General features: G+C 45.1%; 1 protein-coding gene across 1 annotated transcript in view; it reads left to right on the forward strand.

Moving 5' to 3' along the window:
• Window positions 1-7482: 7482 nt before the first annotated feature.
• Window positions 7483-26141, forward strand: part of abcg2d (ATP binding cassette subfamily G member 2 (JR blood group)) — a gene marked incomplete at its 5' end in the record, with an annotated part of 68018 nt that continues 49359 nt past the window's right edge. The window contains 5 exons of the mRNA XM_084318839.1: window positions 7483-7688; window positions 9796-9855; window positions 10527-10641; window positions 17580-17732; window positions 24547-24704. Coding sequence (XP_084174965.1) covers window positions 7483-7688; window positions 9796-9855; window positions 10527-10641; window positions 17580-17732; window positions 24547-24704 — 692 coding nt within the window. The remainder of the gene's footprint in view (window positions 7689-9795; window positions 9856-10526; window positions 10642-17579; window positions 17733-24546; window positions 24705-26141) is intronic.

A 26141-nucleotide genomic window follows, 5' to 3' on the forward strand; every position in this document is an offset into this window, starting at 1 on the left:
GGCTAGTGTGAAAGCCCCCTAAGTCTCCCCATTCCGATATAAAGCGAGTCTTCATTACAAATCATATTCTCAAAATAATCTGACGGGCAGATATTATTGCTGGCGGACCTATTTCGGCCTGCGGGACGCCTATTGCCGACCACTGACAATCTGTTGGGTAACGTGCGTTGGGTAACAACACTATTTGTGACGGACCACACAGGCTATTTCCATTATTAGGCTATTACTTCACATAAAATATCATGTCTAAATGAAATGCACAAAACAAAAAATGTATGTATCATAACGTTACCCTGGTATAGATCTGTAATATGCATGTATTTATGTATTTTATTCATAACGTTATACATATTCGTTAACGTTAGATCGTGCATGGCTTTTACATTGAAAAATGTAGTTGTCACGTGGTTCCGTTCTCCATTCTTCACATCAAAATGGAATAACGAAATAAGGAATGGTCAAAAACAAAAATTAGCGCATTATTTACTCCTTTTTTTCCATTTGATTCTGACACAAATACGAAAAACAGCTCCGTATTTCTGTTTATCCCTGTTTTTTTCGATTTTGGTTTAAAACGTCAAAATGTAAACGGACCCTAGAGCCTGAGGACCTGTCATACTCATACCCCGCTGATGATGCCATCTACACGCAGCCTGGATAGCCATGTGTAGTGGTTACGTCATTGCCGTTTTTCGTGTTCCACCCTCTGTCCAACGCAAATGCAATGTATTTCCCCATTGACCATTTCTAAATCGTCTTGTTTAAAACAAATAAAGCATTAACATTTGCATGGTGTACCTTTCTGTGCTTATTCATCCACAATCTATAGCTCACATGAAAATATTCGCAATTATTCATAAAAAAAATCGCCACATTTTATTTCAACCAAAAATGCTTAAACAATAATGTTAGTGATAGAAGGGAACACATTTAGTGCAAAAATCGAAAGCTTTTCAATTTCCATGCAGCAGAATTGTTACAATACCCGATAATCCATTTTCCCAATGATAAATCCCTATACGGGTGGAACAACCAGTGACGTCAGACTACACCTCCCTATTAGCCACACTGCCACAGTCCTCCCACATTTTGGAACAACACTGGCGGCAGACGCCTATAAATTCATTGGCTACACGAGCGCCTTCACACATGCGAGGCTCCACAGAGAGGATACACGCCTACCGCTCCCGACTGTAGCGACCACCAAGTTTGTATGTTGGGTAAGAATCCGAATCAGAAATGCCATAGTATTGCTAGTGTTGTTCGTTTTTTGGTTGCTGTTCAAATGCTTATAGTGCACATTTTAAAAAAATATATATGTATATATATAAGAGCTTAATTGAGCTTAGAGTGAAAGCGTTTTCATTTCGATTTAGCATTTGGTCAGTTGCAAGTGCATTACTTTTTTGTTGCATAAATGGTGATTGACGTGCACGTGGGCGATTATCAAATAAATGTAATAATGTTAGCCTAATTAATTATTCTATATCATGATGATTGATGATCTATCTATAGATGATTGATTTGACCGTGATCTGGTGCACGTGCATGTCCCAGTCAATGTCATGTGTTCTTGTTTGCAATTAAAGATTCAGTGAATGAGCATGCTTTTGGAGATGCGTGTGAGCCATCTACCCGCAAGCTACAGTTTAGTCTTATCACGAGAGTTGGTCGGGGACTGCAACGCTCTACAAAGTTATTCTTGTGTGCACACAGCTCCGAGAAAGAAAGCAAAGCAATACAAGCTCACAGAGTATAGTGAGTAGTGACCAGTGTAGAAATTACTTTATAAGACATAGCCTATAGGGATAATAGGCATATTGCTGTGTATGCCCTATTGTCAGAGGTTGTTTATACTGTACTGGAGATGAGACAGACATCTGGTTTACCTCGTCAAGGAGCGTAGGCCATCGATTGATTGATTGATTGATTGATTGATTGATTGATTGATTGATTGAAGATTTTATTAACAGATTGCAGAATGGGTACAATACAGTACAGCTCAATACACACAATTGTTAACGGGATGCAGACCAGAGAAAGACTTTCGTCTTGTTTACATCAGGGTCCCCCATTTTCAATTAATCATAACATATGACATATACATGACATACAGATACATCTACATCGATCTCATCTATAAGTGAATAAGTAAATGAATCCTTGCTCTGAGGAACCATACAACTGCAATGTTGTATGTGTGAATGTGATATATCGCAAGAAAATGCTCAACCTCATATTGTCTTTTAAACGCAACACGAACTCACTATCTATAGATATTAACGTTTGAAAAATGTGTTCCTCTGAAAACTTAAAACAGAGCTAGTATGGTTGTTTTAAACAGATTTAATTTGGACTGCTGATTTTTTCCCCCCACAGCTACTTTACTGTGAAAATGAGAGCACCTTGCAGTCTTTAGTGTAATTGTTAATTGGTTTTATATTGTCAGTGTTGGGGAGTATAGTTTCAACTACGTGTAATTCAGCTAGTTTTTATTTTATTTTTATAACTCTTTATTTTTGAGTTTTACATAAGCATTATACAGAACAGTAATAATATGACAACCACCACCACAGGACAGACAAGACAGACAAGACTCACAGGACAGGACAGTGTTGTATGGTGGGGGGGGGGGGAGAGCTGTATTTGCTCTTGGTGTGTCGGGTCTGTTTTGATTGTGCCATGGCAGTCTGTTACACATCTATAACGGCTCATATGTTGTCCATTTCGACCAGCGTCTGTCGTATGTCTCGGAATTCAGCTAGTATTTTAACAAAGATTTTCAGTAGCTTGCTATAGTTCAACTAAATACAAATTGGAATTAGTGATTTTAGTAGTTCATAACTTTTTTGACAGGTGAGACCATTGTGAGGGTTAAGTTGGTAAATGGCCTAAAAAGGTGCCAATTTTACATTTCTCTATTTTTGCATTTTCTTTCTATAAAGAACCCATATGGTTATTGGTTTATGTCTGACTGGCAGACAGCTATTAAAGTGAAGAGTAGACCTACACTATACACTTAGTTTTCACTTTCAGTGGTCACTTAATTTTGCCCTATATGTTATAATTGTTGTTTATCGGATTGCAGATGTTATTGTATTTTTTTATATTTTTATAAAAAAAAATCAAGTAACTTTAGTTAACCATACTATACTTCTCTTGAGGGTAGCTTTGATGTAGTCTATCTTTGTGCACTTTCCCAACACTGTATATTTAATTTTAAAGGTGCACCCTGTTAGTTTTGGGAAGGATATTTGAATACTAAACTATGATTTAATTTAGTCAGTATGATAATTTAATCATTTTGAAAGCATGTTCACTTCAGAAGACAGAGAAGAAAGCGTGCGTGACTGCATTTTGTTTCCATTGTATTGTACTTTTTCTTTTCCTGTGTCACCCAAGTTATGAAATAGAATCCAGCTTAGTGTTGCTGTGGTAGGACAGAAATGATCGTATAGGGGATGGGAATCAACAGATAGCTCCAGATTATCACCATACCTAGTAGCCAGTATATCACTCCTGTATATGGTTAGTCCCTAACCATATACGGTTGTGAAAATCTCCATTGACAAACTAGGTTTATGAATGAATGACCTTTATTTATATAGCACCCTTCACACTACACTACAGCTTAATATAAAAACACAATAAAACAAAATCAGAAATAAATGACAACAAACAAACAGCAGTTAAAACAGTGAAGCCAGATAGAAAAAGTAGAATAAAAGAATTTGGATAAAATCATGAGTCACTAATTAAAACAAAACTATAGAACAGTGAGAACAAGAAAAAGCGCCTATGCATGATCAAAGGCCTGTCTGAACAAATGTGTTTTTAGTTGTTTTTTAAAAGAGTTTTCAGAGGGGGCAGGTCCAGGGGGAGAGCGTTCCAGAGCCTTGGTGCTGTCACCTCGAAGGCTCGATCACCCCTTGTTTTTAGCCTGGACCTGGGGACCACCAGGAGGTGCTGATCGGCAGATCTGAGTGAGCGGGTGTTGGTGTAGGGTGTAGGGATGGATGAGTTCCGTGATGTAGATAGGGGCCTGACCGTGAAGTGCTCTGAAAGTGAAAGTGAGGACTTTGAAGTGAATTCTATAGTGTACCGGGAGCCAGTGCAGGGATACCAGAATGGGAGTGATGTGACATGATTTTTTTGACCTTGTGAGTAGCCTGGCTGCAGCATTTTGGACCATTTGTAGTTATCATTGGGCCCAAGATCCTATGGCCCTTCTACAGATCCCAGGGCCTTCTGCACAACCGCAAAGTTGTACAGAGGGTCACATGGACAGCCCAGAACATCAGTGGCTGTGAGCTGCCATCCAGGATATAGTTTAGTTTTAGTTTAGTTTCACTTTATTGTCCACAATGTGGAAATTTGTCTTTGGTCTCACCATTGAACAAACAAATAAAACAACAACAATGACAATGACAGCAGACATTATACATATACACATACATACATCTGTAATGGAGAAGTGCAGAGAAAATAGGAATACAATACATCAACAAGGACCGGGTCTAACGAGTGCAAGATTCATTTAAAGCCTTAATGGCATTAGGAATGAAGGAGTTTCCTTTTTTTTATCGGTTTGCTCTAGGTAGCAGCTCGAACTCCCCATAGAGTGGGTGAGAGGGGTCACTATCTTCCTAGCTTTCTTCCTAAGCACTTCGTTGTAGCTGTTTTTGTGGCTTCCCTGTGGTTTCTGAGGCCAAATTCACTATCCTCTGCAACTTGTTCCTTCCTTCCTTCCTTCCTTCCTTCCTTTTTTTTTTTTTTTTTTTTAGCGTTTATCGCTTTTCTGGTAAAGCATGACCGACAGAAACAGGTTGAAATGGGATGTAGAGCAGGGGAAGACATTCTGAGAAATGACGGCGGGTCTGGGAATCGAACTCGTGTCCCCCAGATCCGTGACGAGCACGGTTTTCCCCGACGCAGAAATAGCGCCGAGATATGCGGTGAGCTACGGGAGCTCCCCTGTTCCTTCCTTTTATGTTTAGATATCTGTACCATATGGCCATGTTAACACTTTGAGTGCCACTCACGAGATATCTCAGGTTTTTAATAGTGACGTTGAATGCCACTCACGAGATTTCTCGGAATTATTATTGTTTTTTTTTTTAGCGATCTGAAATTTTTTTGCATCACCCGAGCCTACCCGAGTATAGCCGAGCGGCGCCGGCGATCACTGTGGAAAAAAGCGCCCCCTGTCGTCTCCCAGATGACATAAGTGATTTTGGAATGGACTCAATGAAAATGAATGGGGAAAAAAATCCGGTACTCCACATTTTCCAGTTCACTGATCCAGCCGGGGTTACCACAGTTCATTCTGGAACCTCAGATCCCCGCTGATCATGGAGTTCTACAGTATCGCGTTGGATCCATACACGTATCGATTTTTTCGAATGGTGATCAGGAATTGGAATATACCAGTTGGATACCATCTGATGTCAGGTAAGGACTCTATGTTATCAGTGTTAGGATAATCAGAGTAAGTTTGATGAAGATATAGGCTGTTTTGTGAAATGTCTTCTTTCGGTTTCACTGTAAAAGTCAGAGAGGAAATCAACGAGGCGATTATCCGTGCGCGGCCGTAATGTGCTTGCGTGCACGTATAATATTGATCATCTAGCGTTTATTTGAAAACGATTCATAAAAAGGCCGACGAATATCAACGTTGTGGAATATTCCACTAAAAGACGATTTTCATAGAATGCTCCAGAATGAGCTGTTTTTTATATCAAAACGGGGGCTTTTCTAACTGCTCTGAAACGGAAACGATGCGATAAAAAAACAATCTGCCTTGACAGCACTGACTGGAAAATAGTCTTTGATAATGCAATGGGCAGATTAGACACATAGCCATAATTTAAAACATAGATTAGGCGATATTAACGTTAACATTGGCGCCGATGGTGGCATTCAGCCGGTAAAAAGGAAAACCAGGCGTGGCGCTCAAAGTGTTAAAGGTTAAGATTCCCTCCACTAGGTTCTTATAAACTGTTTCCATAATTGGCTTACTCACACAAAAGTTGTTGAGCGTACGTAAAAGGTGGAGGCGTTGATTGCATGATTTAATTATGTGGTCGGTATTTTTATTGAATTTAAGATTGCTATCAATGTACGTGCCAAGATATTTAAATTCATCCACTTGCGCCGTCGTTTGTCCGTTGATCATGAGAGGCTGCACTGAGTTACTGTTATGTATGACAAGTTCCTTCATTTTACTTACATTCATGAGTCATCTCTAAGGAACTTTCTTTACATAGTCCCTGTATGTACCCTCATAGTATCCCCCTTCTTCAGTAAGGCAACCAAGGTCAGCTTATTTAACAAGTATACAATATACAACAACCACCCCAACCACAATCAGCTGACGCCATCTGGCAACAGTACCACAGACCTCAAGACGTGGACCAGCAGACTCTGGGACAGGTTTTCCCCCCAGGCAATCAGACTCATGAACAAAGAACATTAATGTTTTATTTTTATTTTATTTTTTTTTATTATCTTTTTCCCCCTCCTTCTTTTTCCGATTTTTCTCCCATCCCACTGTTAGTCGTTATGCCAATTCCCAACCCCCTTCCTGGTTGTTGCGCACTTTCCCCTACTGTTGGTCCGAGAGGCCGGAGACTGTCACATGCTTTCCTCCGACGCATGTGCAGCCAGCCGGCAGCCAGCCTGGCCGCGCAGATTCTCACCGGGAGAGTGTAACGTGTGGAAGGTCGCACTACCTCTCTCCAGATCCTACCCTTGCTGAGCAGGCGCCACGACCGAACTGTAGGGGTCGCTGTCCACAACGCCCAGGACCCACCCACGGCTCCCCTCCCCCTATCTCAGCCAAACGAGTTAGTATAGCGATCAGCCCGAACCAAGGCAATGCTGACTCTCTGGGAGTCGAGACCGCAGCCTCTTGCATTGGTGACGAGCACAATCTCCGCTACGCCACCTGACCGCAAAGAACATTAATGTTATTGTAATGACAGACTATTGTATTATAACGAAAGACTATTGTATTATAATGATAGACTGTGTCAATATGACACCAGTGCATTGATTATTTCTGGCACGTGACAAATATACTGATTAGAGACGAGTTCATATTGGATTGGATTTGGGGGCGACAGTGGATCAGGAGGTAGAGCGGTCGTCTGGTAATCTGAAGTTTCCCAGTTCGATTCCCACTCCTCCCGGCAGCATGTCGAAGTGTCCTTGAGCAAGACACTTAACCCCTAACTGCTCCCGATGAGCAGGTTGGTACCTTGCATGGTTGCCTCCGCCGTCGATGTGTGAATGTGTGAGTGAATGGCTGAATGTGTGAGTGAATGGGTGAATGTGAGGCAAAAGTAATTTCTGCAGTGTCTCTTGTCTTGTTTTCCTCCACCCCCTAATCCTGTCCCAAAAATGGGGTTAGGTTATGTCATGGTCCCCTAAGTGACTCGTCTTTTGTTTTTATTCTGCTCAACAGGGTGCACGCTGCACAGGATGATGGAGAGAGCCAGTCACATCAACATCGCCATGATGGAGGATGGAGGCGCCAACGGGACGAGCCGGTCGAAGGTCCCAGACCAGGCCAAGCAGCCGTGTGGCTCCACTGTGAGCTTCCACAGCATCCAGTACAAAGTGGAGCTCAAGACAGGACCCCTGTGCAAGAGGAAGAGCACCCCCAGGGAGATCCTGCTGGACCTCAAGTTAGTCCTTACAAAGATATTTGTGCCATTCCTCGCTCTCTGTTTATCTCTCTCTTTCTCCCTCTCTCCCTTTCTCTGATACTTTTCTTCTCTTTCTACTTTCTCTCACTCACTCACTCACTCACTCACTCACTCACTCACTCACTCACTCACTCACTCACTCACTCACTCACTCACTCACTCACTCACTCACTCACTCACTCACCTCAACTCAACTCACTCACTCACTGACTCACTGACTCACTCACTCACTCACTCACTCACTCACTCACTCACTCACTCACTCACTCACTCACTCACTCACTCACTCACTCACTCACTCACTCACTCACTCACTCACTCACTCACTCACTCACCTCAACCACTCATGCACATACTCACACACTGACAAATTCCCCATAGACAAGTAACACCAGATGTCCACACATAATTAAAAGAATATTGTAATGTTACAACAATCAGACAGTTATATATATATCGTGAGGTACACAACACCAACCACAATGTAGCAAACAGACCACTGATGGAATACACCTGACGTTTTCCCATGGAGGAATGCATCATTTCACACAAGTTTTGGGTAATTTCCCCTCTTAGTGTTAATTATATGATATTAAGCATGGTTTCTTGCATATAATCTCTCTTGATACACTAAAGAGCTGCCAGGGAATCGAATTAAACAATGTCACGTGCTCCACTACAAGGCTTTAATTTAGGCTTTTTAATACTGTTTTATATCACAGAGGATTTTTTATTCTATTGTGCAACTTGACTTGCCATTGTTTTATTTCTGTCTGTCTTTCTGTGTGTGTGTGTGTGTGTGTGTGTGTGTGTGTGTGTGTGTGTGTGTGTGTGTGTGTGTGTGTGTGTGTGTGTGTGTGTGTGTGTGTGTGTGTGTGTGTGTGTGTGTGTGTGTATGTGAGTGAGAGTGTGTGAGAGAGAGAGAGAGAGTGTTGAAAAATGTCGATCTGTAGTAGTAGATGGTAGTAATTGTTCTAGGAATCTTAAAAACAAAAAAATAAAGAAAAGCTCATCGTTTGCATAATAAATTATGCCTGTAATTGTCATGTACAGTATGCATTGATTATGCACCGTGACCTTTCTGCAGACAAAGACTTGAACTCTGATTGACTACTAGCTGAAGCAGTGTGAAAACGCATGTTATATGTTAGCTTTCAACAATGTAATGATTATAAACATCTGCACTATATTTGGATGGTGTGTGTGTGTGTGTGTGTGGGGGGGGGGATGCGGGCACTACTGGCTTATTTTTTATTCATTTTTTAATGTTTCTTTACTCTTTGTGTTTGGCCAATAATATAACCTTTAAGAATGTACAATTGGCACATTTATGAAAAAATTGATTATGGCTGATGGGGGAATAATCTACACAGTTTATTGATGGAGGCGGGCAACAGAGCCTTTGATTGAGGGTGGAATTTAACCCTTTCACTACCACACTACCAAATGGTTAACCCTTTCACTGCGACAATACAGAAGGTTAACCCTTTCACTGCCACATGACAAAGGGTTAACCATCTGTCGTGTGGTAGTGAAAGGGTTAACCTTCTGTAGTGTGGTAGTGAAAGGGTTAATGAAAGCGCATGTTGCAGCATGGAGAGATTCAGAGTACAGCAACGAATGCCCTGCCCTTGATCTCTGTAGAATTATTTATACAGGGGAGTAGAAAAAACTGAGTGGACGCATTGTACAAATATGGGTAGAGTGACGTAAATGGGTCGGGGTAGAGGTGTGTGTGTGTGTGTCCCATGACCTCAATACAGGAAATACCATGTCACGTAGACTGGGTCAAATAGTAATTCATTCTTAGCATTTTCTTTCCATACTTGGAGTACCAGAGGGGAGGGGTTAATGGCACAAAAACAATTAATATACTGTAGTGTCTGTAATAACAGAAAGAAAATTGATCTCTCTCATTATGTTGTTCACCCCCCCCCCCCCCCCCCATCAGGTACTCCAAGTAGGTTGAAACAAACCCGAATTTTAACAAATGCTAGGAGTTATTTGCAATTTATTATTTGACCCAGGTCTGATATCATGTATGTGAAATATATTGGTTGAAATTGGATTTGTTATTGTCTTGTAGTGGAATCATGAGACCTGGCCTGAATGCCATTCTTGGCCCCACTGGGAGTGGAAAGTCCTCGTGAGTATTGAGCCCCCTCTCCTGTCACTGATAAGAGGCTGATGCTAGATCACACAGGGGTCATCTGCGTCTTATTGGGGGTCGTTAGTCTTTGGCCAAGCTGCAAAACTGTGAGTCGTAATTTTTACCTTAAAAGTTGTTTCTAAACCTACTCTATAACCTTAACCACTCCCACTACCTACAAATCTTAAATTAATGTAAACATTTATTTAAGTGGGATCTAGCATCTAACCTGTTGCACCCATGAAGATTTAAAGGGACATTTCACCTGTTGTTCCAGTCATCAGTGTAGTTGATTTTCCAAGGTAGTGTAATGCTATGGTCTTAAGTTCACAACATATTTGGTTTATTTCCTGTTGCAATGGTTACTAATGCAGTAGTTGCTAATACATATGGGTCCAAACTGTTCTCCTAGCAACAGAATTGAAAGTGAAACCGTCTATGAATAAACTTACCAACTTGATAATAATATTCTTCTATTTTACTTTACTTCGCCTCGATACATTTTTAGGCCATGTTATATTTCCTCAAACCAAATGAATTACATTAAAAAAAAAAAATCTGCATTTTATTTATCTTTTTGGTCAAGTAACCCTTTAAATTCCCAGTAGTCACCTGGTCGATGCCATCAATCAAAGATGGTGACTGGTGGTTTCTGCTGTCACTCAAAGGTTTCTGGACATCCTGGCAGCGAGGAAAGACCCGTCTGGCCTCTCTGGGGAGGTCCTCATCGACGGAGCTCCACAACCTCCCAACTTCAAATGCCTCTCTGGCTACGTAGTTCAGGTGAGCTTTTATTATCATTATTATTATTTTAAAATGTATTTATTTCATTCGATTATGTATCTATTATTATTATGATTGTGGCGCAAGCAGATCAAATGCATTTAGGGTTAGGACATGCTGTGAGAATGAAGGGCGGGTTGGTTGTGTGTGTGTGTGTGTGTGTGTGTGTGTGTGTGTGTGTGTGTGTGTGTGTGTGGGGGGGGGGGGGGGGGGGGGTTGTCAAAGGAAGAATTACATTAGTCATGTCCAATTGACCTCCAATTGACAAACTCTGTCCGAGGGAAGCAACAGTTGTGATTGGAGAATCAAGAAAAGAGGGCGGGTCTTGAGATAGGTCAATTATCATACCGATAACTTGCGTGGCACTCGAAGATTTAGTGCATCAGAACCATCAGAATACATTACAACCATTTAGTAAAAAAAATATTAAGATATGGAAGCAGTTTTTCCTCTATTCAGATAAGCCTAGAAGGCTGAATACAGGATCAAATCTCTTGCTGACACATCATTTCTTGCAGTGTAGTCAGTGCCAAATACAGCTACGTTGTCAAATGCATTTAATTAGTTAACTTTGTATATATCTAACGAGGTGAAAAGGACAAGCTGCCAAAGAGAGGCTTGGAAATAACAGAGGAGGACAAAGACGTGTGTAGAGGTAAACAAGGATGGTGGCCGTGCCAGATTCAATTTGTGATTGCTGTGAGAAATTCACTTATTCAAAGTTCACTGTCACAAGATGGGGGACTTTTGAGACAGTACTGATGTGTGTGTGTGTGTGTGTGTGTGTGTGTGTGTGTGTGTGTGTGTGTGTGTGTGTGTGTGTGTGTGTGTGTGTGTGTGTGTATTTATGTATTTAATTAAGGGTCAGTAAAGGAATGTATTTGTCTGGCTGAATTGTCAGCACGGACTGTTTAAAAATAGTTTTTGGACATTAAGTGGTTTGGATATTAAATTATATACTTGTTAATAGTGTAACTGATGCAGTGCCATTAGTTTACTCACAGAGTTCCGTGGTCTCCCGGGCCATAAATATTTATCAAAACAGTTTATCGACTAGAAATGGGTCTGATATAGAAAGGGTAACTGAATATAAATATCTTGGAATCTGGCTCGATGATACATTTTTGTTTAAATATCATAAACAACCTTGCCAGTAAATTGAGGCAAAGAATTGGTTTCCTGTACAGGAATAGATCTAGTTTCCCAATGATGTGTAGAAAGAGGGTTATTGAAGCAGTCTTTCTATCTGTCTTGGATTATGGAGATGTGATTTATAGAAATGCTGCCCCTTCAACTCTTAAACCACTAGATTCTGCGTATCATTCTGCTCTTAGATGTATCACTGGTGATAGATATGATACACACCAATGCATCTTATATGAGAAAGTGGGTTGGTTTTCTCTGGCAGATAGGCGAAATCAACACTGGTATTTATTTATCCTTACGGCCATTAATGGGAAATTACCTCCTTATCTCACATCACTATTAATTTGGAACACTAGACCCTATATGACACACTCAGATGAATGGCTTACACTGGAGGTCCCCCATGTACAGACCCAACTTGGAAAATCAGCCTTTCATTATAGTGCCCCTACTACATGGAACTCTCTTCAGCTCTCGCTGAAGATGAAACTACCTATAACGCAGGGGAAGTTTAGAGGTTTACTTGCAGGCCTGCCTGCAACAGTCTGTAACTGTTTTTCTTAGCCTACTTATATTAGTTTAGGGCAGTATATAGTCTTTCAGGTGTTTCACACATTGGTCTTTGTTTGTCTTCATTTGGGACGCAGTTCCCGGTGGGGCGTGTCGTGGTTGGAGGGGGACGCGGGTAGCTTGAGTGTACTTGGATTGTTTGTGTGTGTGGTGGTGCGGGTGTCATTTCTGTGGGCTGCTTTGTTGCCTCTGGTCCTGGTGGCCATGCCGGTGCGAGGGGATCGTGGGTTCTATGGTTTTGCTTTCAGATTCTGTGGGGGGGGGGGGGGGTGGCGGGTCATGTGCTCCATGGCCTGTAGCCGTGCCGGATGGGGGGGGGGGGGGGGGGCGTGTGGCGTTGTGGGTGGTCTGGGATGGTGCTGGGACCTTTTGGGACATTTTGGGGTGCTGTGGGGGTTGTGGTGGGTTCTTCATGCGGGGGTGTCAGTGGGTTGGGGGAGTTTCGGCGATGGGGGCTGGCCGGGGTCCATCGGGGAGCATGCAGGGGGTTTTCCTCGTGGTGGCGGGGCCCGGCACCGGGACCGGGGGAGATGGAGTGGCCCGCAGGGGTGGCATTCCTGCCACCGTGCATGACGGTGTGAGTGGCGCGCGGGCTGTTTTGTGGTTTCCTTCGGTCATGGCGTGCTTTATCGGGGGGGTGCGTCTTGGATGGGGATGTGGTAGGGATTGATGTGTGGGGTGTTTTGGGGGGACTGACTGTTCCGGGGGGGTTCACATGCCTTCGAGCAACATTGTACTTATTTTATGCCATTATTATTAAGTCTGCACGTTTATATTGCACTACTTTTATTGTCTTTTATACCTATTCTTATGTCTGCAATTTATGCATTGTTTTTTATTCTGTCAATCTGTGTGCTGATTTTATGCCTATGTTCATTTTATACTATATAGATAGTTATTCATATTTATTATTGTTATATTGTAGAAATGTGTGCATTGAAATGTCTGTCTCGACGACATTGAAAATGAGGGTGACCTCAATTGTCTTTTCGAGTATAAATAAAGGTTGATGATGTATTTAATTAAGGGTCAGTAAAGGAATGTGTATTTGTCTGGCTGAATTGTTGGACATTAAGTGGTTTGGATGAATGAATGAATGAATGAAAACTTTATTAACAGATTGCAGAATGGGTACAGTGCAGTACAGCTCAATACATACAATTGTTAAGGGGATGCAGACCAGAGAAAGACTTTCGTCTTGTTTCCACCAGGGTCCCCCATTTCCAATTCATCGTAACATATATGACATACATGACATACAGATAGACAGTACTGCTACATCTATACATTTATGACATACCAGATTTGCAATTACAGTACTGTATTTGTGATACAAAAAGAGTCCAGAAAGAAAAGAGTATATACATTAGGCGTAGAAACTGTACATTGGATTGGGTAGGTGGGGGTGGGACTGTACATTGGAGGTGGTTGGGGGGGGGGGGGGGGGGGGGGTAGGAGTGGGGGGGGGGGGGTGTTGGGTAGGAGTGGGGGGGGGGGGGTTGGGTAGGAGGGGTGGGTGGGGGACACTGTACAACTGTACAAACAACACTGTACATTGGATTATGGGACTGTACATTGGACTGTACATTGGAGGTGGTTGGGTGGGGGGGGGGGGTGGGTAGGAGGGGTGGGTGGGGGACACTGTACAACTGTACAAACAACACTGTACATTGGATTATTGACAAGACCATACTTGGTAATTTGTGTTCGGACATTTACAGGGGCCAGTTTCGAGTTGCAGTCTCCCTTAGGTGTTTTTTGAGAGTGTTTTTGAAAGTGGGTAGTGATTCACATTCCTTTACAGCTTTGGGTAGGGCGTTCCACATTGATGTGGCATAATTGCGAAACGTGTTTAGTCCCTTGTTTGAGCCGAATCTGGGTTTAACATGATTTGTGGAGCTCCCTCTGGTGTTGTGATCGTGGTATTCACTGACCTTTGGGAAGTATTTAGTCATGTACATGGGTACCTTGGTCGTGTAGTGTATCTTGTAGACCAGGCCCATTGCAAGTTGCTGTACTCTGTCGTCTACTCTAAGCCATCCTAGGTTGTCAAAGTGGGCAGGGGTGAGGTGGGTTCTAGGAGTAAGGTCAAGCAGTAGTCTGACCAGTTTGTTTTGAGATGTTTGTAATTTTGTTTTTAGCGCCTTTGAGGTGCTTTGGTACCATGAGGTGCAAGCATAGTCGTAGTACCCTTGAATGAGTGCTCCTGCTAGAGTCTTCAGGGTATTCTTGTTTACCAGTGAGGAGATCCGGTACAAGAAACGAGTTCGTTGGTTGACTTTTTTTATTACATTGGATGCCATTTTGTCACAGGAAAGATTTGCCTCTAGGATGGAACCCAGGTAGGTAATATCTTCTTTCCTTGTGACAATATTGTCACCCACTGTAACTGAGAAGCCGTCGGTCTTGCTGAGTTTGTTATTTGAACCGAAGAGAATAAATAAATAAATAAATGATATACTTGTTAATAGTGTAGCTGATGCAGTGCCATTAGTTTACTCACAGAGTTCCGTGGTCAGGAGTTCTGGCCCGGTTCTGAGCGAACCAGGAAGCTTCAGACAAGCAGCCAACAGATCACAAGACAAAAAAGTGTTAATCCATAACGTGCATGCAAAATATTTAACCATCCACAACAGAAAACTGCAGTCCTGGCGCATTTCCTATGCTTGCTTCATGTTGGAACGAGCCCCAGCACATAGTAACTGCATCACACTGGGGCTAGTTCCAACACATAGCGTTGCTCTGAAGCGTAGGATATGTGTGAGGATTGTGGTTTTCTATTGTGGATGGTTAAATCTTTTGCCTGCACGTTGTGGTGTGGATTAACACTTTTTTGTCTTGTGATCCCGTTTGCTGCCTGTCTGAGGCTTCTCGGTTCCCTCGGAACCAGGCCAGAACTCTGTGAGTAAACTAACGGCACTGCACAAACTATGCTACTAAAAAGTATTTCATATCACTTAACCCTTTCCCCGCCAATAACGTCGTACAACGGGTTTCAAGTTCATGCGAATTCTGCCAATAACGGCGTACGACGTGATTCTGATCATAATTTCATATTTTCGCCATGGTATTCATATTTCACTCACGGAGCCTTGTCGGATGCTGTGTGAGCCAGCACAACTCTGCAACGCTTCAATACTGCCACCTGGTGGCTGATCGGCGAGTTGCAACCGGAAGTGGATCTTTTGTGATCCCGGTGCGTCTCCCTATTCCGTCCGGCCACTCGTTTATCGTCGCAGGACTCAATACACACACCGTGGATATGGATCTTTGCCATAACTCAATAATCTACATGATTTGGGCGTGTATTAGTAATATACAAACCGGAAATGGATCGCCTCGATCCCCACCACATAACTGGGATCCGTTTGCTCCACTCTCATCGCCCAACGGTACGAGGAGACTAACGTGAGTTTCAGCGTTTTTGTTTATCATTTTCGATACAAACTGCTCTGATCAATATATCACCCATACTACATGAAGCATCTAACGACTATCACGGAATTATAAACGACCCCCCCCCCCCCTCCGTTCACCCGCGCATGATCAGTCATACCGTTTAGGACCATGTACAGTTGAAATTTTTAATATAGCGTCGATCGGTGTCAAACTGCATTTGATGATCTAATATATGCATTTGTGCCTATATCTCACGTTCTGGGAAATACTGCAGAAAACGCTAAAAACATATTTATACTCTAGACGGTATTTTCGTATGAATGTGTGAATGAAAAAGTAAAACGTTCCTACATCCTGAACGATAGATAATCGATGTTGAATGGGCCATAGTAATGTCAATTTAGCTATACAATTTAAAAAGTTATAGCCCTGCAAAGAAGGTGAACATCTCCATAGACTTACAGTGCTGGCAGAGATCAAACAGCGATGGATATAAGCGTGGCAGAGAATGGGTTAATGTCCACAATCCAAACTATCCCTTTAAGGGGCCTCACTTGTGTACTACAATATATAAAAGGTCATTTCCGCTTGGTCCATTCAAACGCTGATGACGGCTGTGTCCTGAAACCCGTCCGTTTGGATGTTTGCTGCCCATGCAATGAAATCACAATTAGGAAATTTTCTGTGAATGCTGGTCATTTCAACAAATAATAGTTAAAAGGCTTCAAATATGGCACACCATACATGCAAACAGAGAAAGTCCACTCAGCTAAACAAAGTTTGTCGACGACTTGTGTGAATCTCTGTTGGGTGAACTTTGGTCAATGTGTCACTGTTTGTGCAAAGGGCTTAATTTCCACAGTGCGGTGACTAATTAACGTTGGAACCGGCCTTAAAGCAGTAGAAACACAGACGATGTCATCCCCCACAGATTACAAAGATAGTCAACAACAGCGTATTTTGTACATGCAGGTGCAGTGCACAGATTTTCACTTCCATAGACTCACATGATTGCGGCCGGGTTATTGACTATGACAAAAAAAAACAGACCTGCACATCACTAATAAGGACACATAATTATTTGAGCGAGTATGAAACCCCTGAACCCTGGCAGTGTTAGTGCCATGCTCTACCCGTCGTGCTCAACGAGACCACAGAGAGAAATGCTTATTTATTTAAAAATGATATATATATACGTTATTGTGTCAATGAAGTCACTCTACATTTAGGTGTAGTATATGTATACACATATCCATACATACATGTATGCATATATACACACATACATATGTACACACACAAATGTACATATACTGTACATACGTATATTTAAAATCTTGACACCGTGTTTTGCATTTTTCTTTTTTTACCCATCACCCATACAAAAACAAAAACATAAGTGCATACATAAACAAAAGAGTGCCTGAATCTGAATCTGAGTGAGTACTGGTATAGATGTTACTGATCCTGGACTAGTATACTTATCCATCCATCCATAGTATACATCCAATATACATCCCTACTCGTCTCCACATACATATAAAATAAAAAAAATAGATAGATGAAAAAAAGAAAAAGAAAAAAAAAAGTAAAAAGGACTTGAATTTTCATTATACAGTAGGTGTTTTTGAGTAGTAGATCAAAGAGAACGCTCTGCCTACTACTACTACTACTACTACTACTACTACTACTACTACTACTACTACTACTACTACTACTACTACTACTATAGTTTTCTATTACTGTTTCATGTATTACTTAAATCCTCATGTATTAGAGATGTATTAGAGAAATTCTTATTGACTCTGCTGGTAAACATCCAGGACGACGTGGTGATGGGCACCCTGACCGTGAGGGAGAACCTGCGCTTCTCGGCCGAGCTCCGCCTGCCCGGCTCTGTTCCCCAGAGGGAGAAGGAGGCCCGGGTCAATCACCTCATCAAAGAGCTGGGCCTCACCAAGGTGGCCGACTCCAAGGTACAGAGACGCATACTCAGGAGAGAGGATGGTTGCTGGGGGGTGGGTGGGGCAGAAGTAGGGTTGGGTACTGTTCACATTTGAACCGGTACTTGTGAATCGTTACAGGTGCCCGACGGTACTTTTTTTCTGTACTTTAGTGTCTAAAAATGTAATCTACCTACCTCAGTTGTAAAAACAATTTCCAAACTTCTAATTATTTATTATCATTATTATTTATTTAGAACAATTTGTTAATATATATATAATATATAATATTGCAGCAAATGTTGTCTGCATCTAGCTTTGTAAAGTGTAACCACACTTGCAACCGTTTTCAGCTTGCCATTACCCCGACTGCTTTGTTGTTGAATCAAGTAAAATCCTAGGTAAGCGTGTATTGTGCACGTGAACGTTGACGTGAACGTGCAGCACACATCATAGGTTTCGCTTTGCGGTAAACGAAACGTTGACGTCATAGGACTGATGATAGTAGTCCAGGTTTAAGCAACTTCTCCTTGATGTACTAGCATTCCACTCTTGTCAGCTGGTGTAGATCATGCCGTTTTATGTCCAGGCTAAGGGCAGGGATTTGAGGAACACTACACTGATCCTTTATGTAGTATGAATGGTGTGCTGGAAATACACATAAAATTACATTACATGTTGGAAATCCCATTTGAATAGGGCTTGTGTTGACATTCTGAATTGTCCTTTTATAAGAAATACTGATGAACATAAAATGAACTGAGAGCAATGTAACATTACATTACTTGAAGTAAAGGGAGAAAATTAAGACAGTGGACCTCATGATTTGTAACAAGTTCGTAAGAGTACCAAAGATCCAAAGATCTCCACCGGATGCTTTATGATTCATTCATTCATTCATTCAATTAATTTATGATGAATTGAAAATGGGGGACCCTGATGGAAACAAGACGAAAGTCTTTCTCTGGTCTGCATCCCCTTAACAATTGTGTGTATTGAGCCGTACTGTATTGTACCCATTCTGCAATCTGTTAATACAATTTTCAATCAATCAATCAATGCCTGAACGCGTGAAAAGGTGTTCATAAATAGCCAATGGTCTGTAAAACCATTGAGTTATTTGTGTGTAACTTCAGTAAAAACGACATCCTTAGATGCTCTCATTGTTTCATCTATGCACCCAATAGTGCCTGATCCTCCCTTTTTGTCCTCTGTTATATTTCGTATTGCATCGCGTCCCGCTCTGAGCCTTACGAGATACTCCTATCTCCTGTGATACCTAATGTATCTCCCACGAACAAAAACACATGCACCCCACCTGTATGGGGCCCCGCCCCTTATGGTGGCACCGCCCATATAACCATGACCCTGGTCATGAAACACCCTTCCTCTATTTTCGTCCCAGCGTATTGGATGCGTGCACCATACGAGCTAGCGGAATGAAAAGATTAAGGAAGATTAATAATGTTGGAAGCTTACCGGAGGTTGCTGGCCCCTGGCATCTTCGACGCATGTTTTCGGCGACACGACGGGCCTGTGATGTTCCTCGTTTGATGACTGCACATCGAGGTTCAGCTGTACAAGGCTGGCTGTCGGGCCAGCTTGTACTCAGGTAGGCCCTGTGTCTTCAGGCATGGGTATTAGTGTTAGTAATGCTGGTTTGTGTTGTTAACACAACCTTGTTGTGTGTTGGCGCCAGGGGCAAGATGGTTTGGTGAACGTTCTCTGCAGGGAACGGTTTCCAAGCTGTCTTGGGCGTGCTGCTAAAACATCTAAAGCTATGCTAACATGCTATCGCTACTGCCGCATGCTATCACTACTGCTAATTGCTATGCTGTTTTAATGTCTCCGCCGTGAGATGTTGTCACTCTCCCGCCTCTTGCCCGGTTCATCAATGAAGGTCAGTCGGTAGCTGTTGTGGGGTTTTGAGTTCTGTTTACCTTTTTCGGGTAAATGGGTTGACAACGGGGTAGGTCGTGGCTAGGTTCTAGCCAGGTATTACCTAGTGTTCCGGCGGGGTTTGTTGAACGGTGTTCCCATCTGGGTTGGCGTCGGGTAGTGGGGCTATGGGTCCAGCCGACATGGTAAACATGTTGCGTGTCTGTGCACAGGCAATTGTTGTCTTGGGTTCCACATTGCCTGGCGTTAGGCTGCAGTAGTATAAGGGCAGGGCCGCTTGGGAGAAATGTGAGGCCCTGTGCGTTTTTAGACGCGAGGGCCCCCATCTCCTGGGGCGGCCCTGTGTAGGGGGCTATTGTTTCATTTTGTCACTCTGCTATGAGAAGGTCTGTCTTGCTACAGCTTTCTCTCCTCTCAAACCATTCATACTGACGGTCAATCGGTATACTGGGGGAGTAGTGCGGGGGGGGGGCTTTGTTTACCTTTTTTGGTAAATGGGCTAAACTAGGGCTGGTGTTCTGTTGTGAATATTTTGAATGAAGACGGGTCTGGTCCGTCTCCCCTTAAACTTTGTGTGTATGGGTTTGCTCATTCTACAGTTTTTGTGGTTTAGCTCTTTTATTCATTTAACCTTTTCATGGTCCACACCACAGTGGAGGGTGCTGTTTGCAATCACCACTGGTGCTCCATGTTAACGTCAGTCCTTTGTTTTTGATATATTGAAACAATGCCCCGCCCGGCCGACACCATGGGTCGGCCTGGCGAGTGGCTGGTGGGCTGTTAAGGCTTGTACCGCCACGGTATGGAATTGGCAACGATTAGAACTGTGTTCGAATTGGTGTTTTTTCTATTAAAGAAATGGTGTCTGGTGGAGGGGCCTTGAGGGCCGGCCGACGTCGACACATCGCGCAAGGTTGTTGACGTTATTAGCTTTGACCCAGCCGCAAGCTATAACCGCTCAGGGTTCCCCTCTCCGCAGGGGATTTTGGTCTTCTGCTGGAGCGCGGGCGGTATTGTCCTAGGCCCTACACCGCCTCACACCGCGCAGCCAGAAGAAGAGAGAGCACGGCCTCGTCAGCGGCGATGACGGGGCCCTCGACAGGCGGCCATGTTTCCCCCGCCAGTGGTGCCCTGGTTGGAGAATCGACAGGGTATCGCGAGGCCGACAGTCTTGGCGGCCGAGGGATCGGCCATTTTGGGTGATTTCGGTGTTGGTAAACCACTCCGTCGTCATTTTGCCGCGAGCAGCCCGCTCCCCGCTCAGTCCGCTTTCTGTTACCCTCAGAAGCGGGGCTCTGGGTGTGTTCCTTTGGCTGCGGGCCGCGAACCTTCTTGAAGCGTATGCGGCCCCATTCTTCGCTTCTCATGGAGACAGGAGCTGACACCCAGTTGATGGCTGAGCCTGGGTCTGTCCGTGAGAATGTTGTGCTGTCAAACGGCTCCCACACCTTGAACTGTGTTGGTTGAGCCTGGTGTTACGTCTGTCAACTTAAGTGTTGTCAGCAGGGGGGCTCGAAACCTTTTGAGGCACACAGTGCGGGCTTCCCCGGCCTCGCCTTCGCCAGGCCAGGTATCATGTTGGTGCTCCCACTCCTGGAATATTGGCAAGTGGTCGCAGCTCACATGGTTTGGGGTGGTAGTGATATCACTGCAGGGCTACGGTGTGTAGGAACCCATGGGGGCCTTACACCTTGCATGTCCGGCTGCAGAACAACTCCTTCAGCATGTTCTGGAGGGGTGTTCAGTGGGGGGGCTTTTTTGATCGGAAGCCCCCCGTATCAGACAGGCCCTTTTTCTGTCGGGGTTCCCCCTTGGGTGCGATTGCCTCGTGGGTGGTGTCAGGGTCAGGTGTTCCGACACGGAACGCGCTCCTCGCACGATTCCAGGGTTGTCTTCGCACAGCGGGGGGGACCGGGCCAACTATCTACAGTTCCTGGCGGACCTGCGCCACGTGACGGCGGGTGCGTTGGGAGTGTCGTCACATATGACTACGGCAGTACCATATGTCAAGGTAGATGGAGAGAATGGTGAGGCGGGGACTTGTGTTTACACAACCCCACCCGTTTTCAGGTTTGGTACAGACCCTGTTGTCGGGGTCTCCAGCAGGGACAGCTCTGGTCGACGAGATCCAATCTCTGTGGACGAAGCAAGCCATCGTCGTGGCGTTCTCCTCCCGGTGTTCTCTGCCCGAGAAGTCGGGAGGGAGGGGTGTAAGACCCAGGCTGGACCTGTCCCATGGGAAGGTTCAGCATTTTTTGGATCGTCTCCTACCTGTTGAACACTGTCAGGTGGGGGTCTGGTTCTCCTCCATAGACCTGTAGGATGCGTATGCGCATCCCCGATCTTCCATCCTAGGGCTTACCTACGCTTCCTTTGCAGGGTTAGCGTATGAGTACCAGAGGCTGCCGTTCGGTTTTCTCTGGCTCCCCGCATCTTCACCAAGTGCGTGGAGGCCGCACTGGGGCCTCTGCGTCATCCGGGGTTACGGAGTGTTCTGCCCTGATGACGTTCTGGTCCTTCGCGGTCAAGGTGGATCGTCAGGTCTCGTACCAGGCAGGTCTCTACCAGCCTGGGGTTGCTGTAGACTGGATGTAGAGTATTCCTCTTCCCAGTCAACGGTTGGAGGGCTATGGGCATCCATCTCAGAGCGTGTTGTCAACACGCTCGGGAGGTTCCGTCCTAGGACGGTTACGGCGCTGTCTCACGTCGCGTTTTCACCGACGCCTCCCTCGCTGGTGATGCGTCGGGCCAACGCAGTAGGGGGCAGCTGGCAAACCATGCTGCCCGGTCTGCGCTACGTTCAATGTGTTGGTGTTGAAAGCGGTCCTTCTGGTCCACAAATGGTGTTGATCAGGACGGACGATACGACGTCAGTGTCGTGTATCGACAGACAGGGAGGAGTACGCTCCCCCTGTCTGCACCAGGCGGCGGGCGGCTGGCTATGGGCGTCCTCCATCTGCGCGGCCTAAGGGCTCCCCACATCCCCGGCAGGGAGAATGTGGGTGCAGGTGTACTGTCGCGGGGCGGCCCTCATCCTGACGGGTGAGGATTGCGTCTGGACATGGCCAGGCAGGTCTGGGACCGATGCCGTGCCGCCAGGGATTCTTCCCCATACATCTGTTAGGTCAGTTGTTGGGACGGGTACGTTGAGGGGCGCAGGTTCTTGATCCTGATGGTGTTACCATCTGGAATGCGCATGCTCCCTCCACTGTCGCGCTTACGCGGGCAGATGACGTATGTTCCAAGTGTGGTGTAAGGCGGGGGGCCAGGACTCAGTCTCCTGCCCCCTGGTTGCTGTCCTTAGTTACCTCCAGTCTCTCCTTGATAGACTGTCGGCTTCGACGGTGAGGGTATATGCAGCAGCTATATCCTCCTATCATGAGGGGTTTGAGGGGATGTCTTGTTCAGCCACCCTCTTGTGAAGCGTTTCCTGCTTGGCGCTCGACGCGTTAAGCCGGTGCAACGCTCCTTGGCTCCGACTTGGGATCTTCAATTGGTCCTCGGTCGGTTGTCCTTGGCCCCGTTTGAGCCGCTCGAGCGGGCGCCGTTGGGACAGCTGTCCTTCAGGACCGCGTTCCTTCTGGCTGTCACTTCCGCTAAACGCGTAGGTGAGCTCTGTGCTCTCTCGGTACATCCAGAGTGCCTGTCTTTTCGGACCGATTGCGGTGTCACTCTGCGACCTAATCCTGCTTTCGTGCCTAAGAATATCCGGAGTTCCTTCCGCTCCCGGGATATTGTGGTTCAGGCGTTTCGTCCTCCTCCTCACACTGGTGAGTTAGATGCGGGCCTTCACCTGTCATGTCCAGTCCGTGCTTGGGGATTTACCTCAGCCGTACTCAGGATTTCAGGGTTACCGACCAGCTTTTTGTCTGTTACGGTGGGGCTCGTGCTGGTAAGGCACTGTCGGAGCAGCGCCTGTCCCATTGGTTGTGCGAGGGTGTTACCCTCTGCTACACACTGGCTGGGCAGGATCCCCCTGGGGGCGTCAGGGCGCACTCCACTCGTGGGGTGGCTGCCTCTGCCGCTCTCCTGGGTGGGGCCTCGGTGGAGGCCATCTGTGCTGCAGCTTCATGGTCCTCCCCGGGCTCCTTTGTAAGGTTTTTCCTCATGGACATGACCGGGGGTTCTGTCTCCCAGGCGGTTCTGGGGTCTGTGGCCTTTCCTGCTTCCCGTCCTTTGGTCGGGTAGCAGGAGTGTATGGGTATGGGCCGCAGTGTGTTGAGTCACACGTGGTTCCGCCTGTACGGTGTGTTCAAGGGGTTCTGGCTCCCTCTTGTTCGCATTCAGGTGGAGTTGACTGCGCCCCCCCTTCGTTAGGAAGGATGGGGTGACAGGGCTCCCCGCACCCCTTGATGTGGGCTTACGGGTCCTCAGGGGGTACATCTGTCGGGTCTCGCGCCCGCTCTTCCCCATTATCTCGTAAGGCTCAGAGCGGGACGCGATGCAATACGAAATATAACGATAGGTTATGTAGATAACCTAGTTATATTAGTATTGGCTAAGCGTCCCGCTCTGCGCGCCCTGAGTTCCCTCTTGAGGGATCTTTTCCTGGGACGGGTTTTGGCGAGGAAGGGTGTTTCATGACCAGGGTCATGGTTATATGGGCGGTGCCACCATAAGGGGCGGGGCCCCATACAGGTGGGGTGCATGTGTTTTTGTTCGTGGGAGATACATTAGGTATCACAGGAGATAGGAGTATCTCGTAAGGCTCAGAGCGGGACGCTTAGCCAATACTAATATAACTAGGTTATCTACATAACCTATCGTTATTTGTATGTCAAATGGTAGCTAAAGGTCCTGCTAGATAAGGGCTGGAGGTGTAGCTCACTAGGCAGGACAGAAGGTATACTGTTACCCTGTAGGGAAGGTAGTGTCCTATCCTCCTCTACACCCACACTACTTCCTCGTGCTTGGGTCTTTATAGCCGTTGCTGTTGCTTCCCCTGCAGGTGGGCACACAGATGATCCGGGGGATATCTGGAGGTGAGAGGAAGAGGACTAACATGGGCATGGAGCTGATTATTGACCCGCCCGTCCTCTTCCTGGACGAGCCCACCACCGGGTTGGACGCCAGCACTGCCAACTCTGTCCTGCTGCTGCTGAGGAGGTAGCTAATGCAATTCTTTCTTGTTTGTTGTTTTTTTGTAACCCTTTCTAACCCTTTGTCGTGTGGCAGTGAAAAGGTTAACCTTCTGTATTGTGGCAGTGAAAGGGTTAAAACTTAAAGAGTGTGTGATGGAAGTTGTTTTGGGTCTTTTTGATTAAATTATTATTTTTTGAACAAACACATACAACAAAAAACAACTAAATGCACTTTTCAGAAAAGGAAAAGGGAAAAAACTAAACATAACAATAAAAAATACACAACAAAGACCACACAAGGTGGCTGAGTGGCGCAGTGGGCAAGGTACTCGCCACTAACGCAGGATATGCTGGGTTCGAGCCCAGCTCTCTGCGTTGCTTCCGGCTTGGCCGGCCGTCATACTAACACAATTGGGAAGTGTTAGAGGGTGGGAAAGCTGGTGGGTGGGGATTGGACGTTGTGGACAGCGACTCCTACAGGTCGGTTGGTGCACCTGTACAGCAGAAAGTATCGGGGGCAGCGTGAGCCTCCCACACGTTACTCCTCGCCACTGAGAGATCGCGCTGTTCAGGTGAAAAGATGCGACAGCTGCCTCCTCGTGTACCGGAGGGGACACGTGATGCAAGGCTTGGTCCTCACTGCAGCCGACCAGTGGGAGGCATAGTCTAGCAACGTTTGAGACATGGGGAGGGGAGAATTGAAGGGAGAATTGGCGAGGCGAAATTGGGATGGGAGAAAAACAGAAAAATAAGGAGAAAACGTGGATACAAAAAAATCTAAAATATACAACAAAGACCACACAAGTACAAAAAGAAAAAAGGGGGAACCACCACCACACCACCACCAACAAGCCACCACCACCATCCCCATCTCAATTTATAATGGATTTCAACTGCACTGCCAGACCGCTCCACATTGCAAATACATCAAGGTCCATGGTCTGAGAGCGAGACAATGAATGGAAGTAATTTTGTTAGAGTAGAACTGGATCTCCCACGCAGAGCCTTATAACGGTAACTGTTTACTGACCTCTGTCACCAAAATGTCTACTCCCTCCCTTTCACTGAGGCTTGACTACAGCACTGCACACCATTCAGTCCATCATGGATGTAACTTGTTACATTGTCCAGCCTACAGCATGTGATGAGACATTATTTGTTTTTTTGTTCTTTTTTTGCCACAGAAAATTCTAGCAGGAATTCTAGAGCCTTCTTAATTCCTCTATAAAAATAGTAACTGCATCTGTAAGTGTGGAGTGTTTTTCTTATGCAATTGACAGCTTGCTAGCATTCAATGTAAATGGTCAAATTGATTATTTGACTCCTGACATTTGGGGAATTGAGAGTTGACTCCAAAGCTGTGGGATCTATTCGAGTAGATCTGACTCCAGTGGATGTGGAATTGATTCTCTGTATGTGTGTCAGTGTTGTGAAGTGGAGCGGTGGAGTATCTCACCCTCTC

Source organism: Notolepis coatsorum (genome assembly GCF_963971535.1).
Source record: "Notolepis coatsorum genome assembly, chromosome: 7".
Classification (NCBI taxonomy): Eukaryota; Metazoa; Chordata; class Actinopteri; order Aulopiformes; family Paralepididae; genus Notolepis; species Notolepis coatsorum.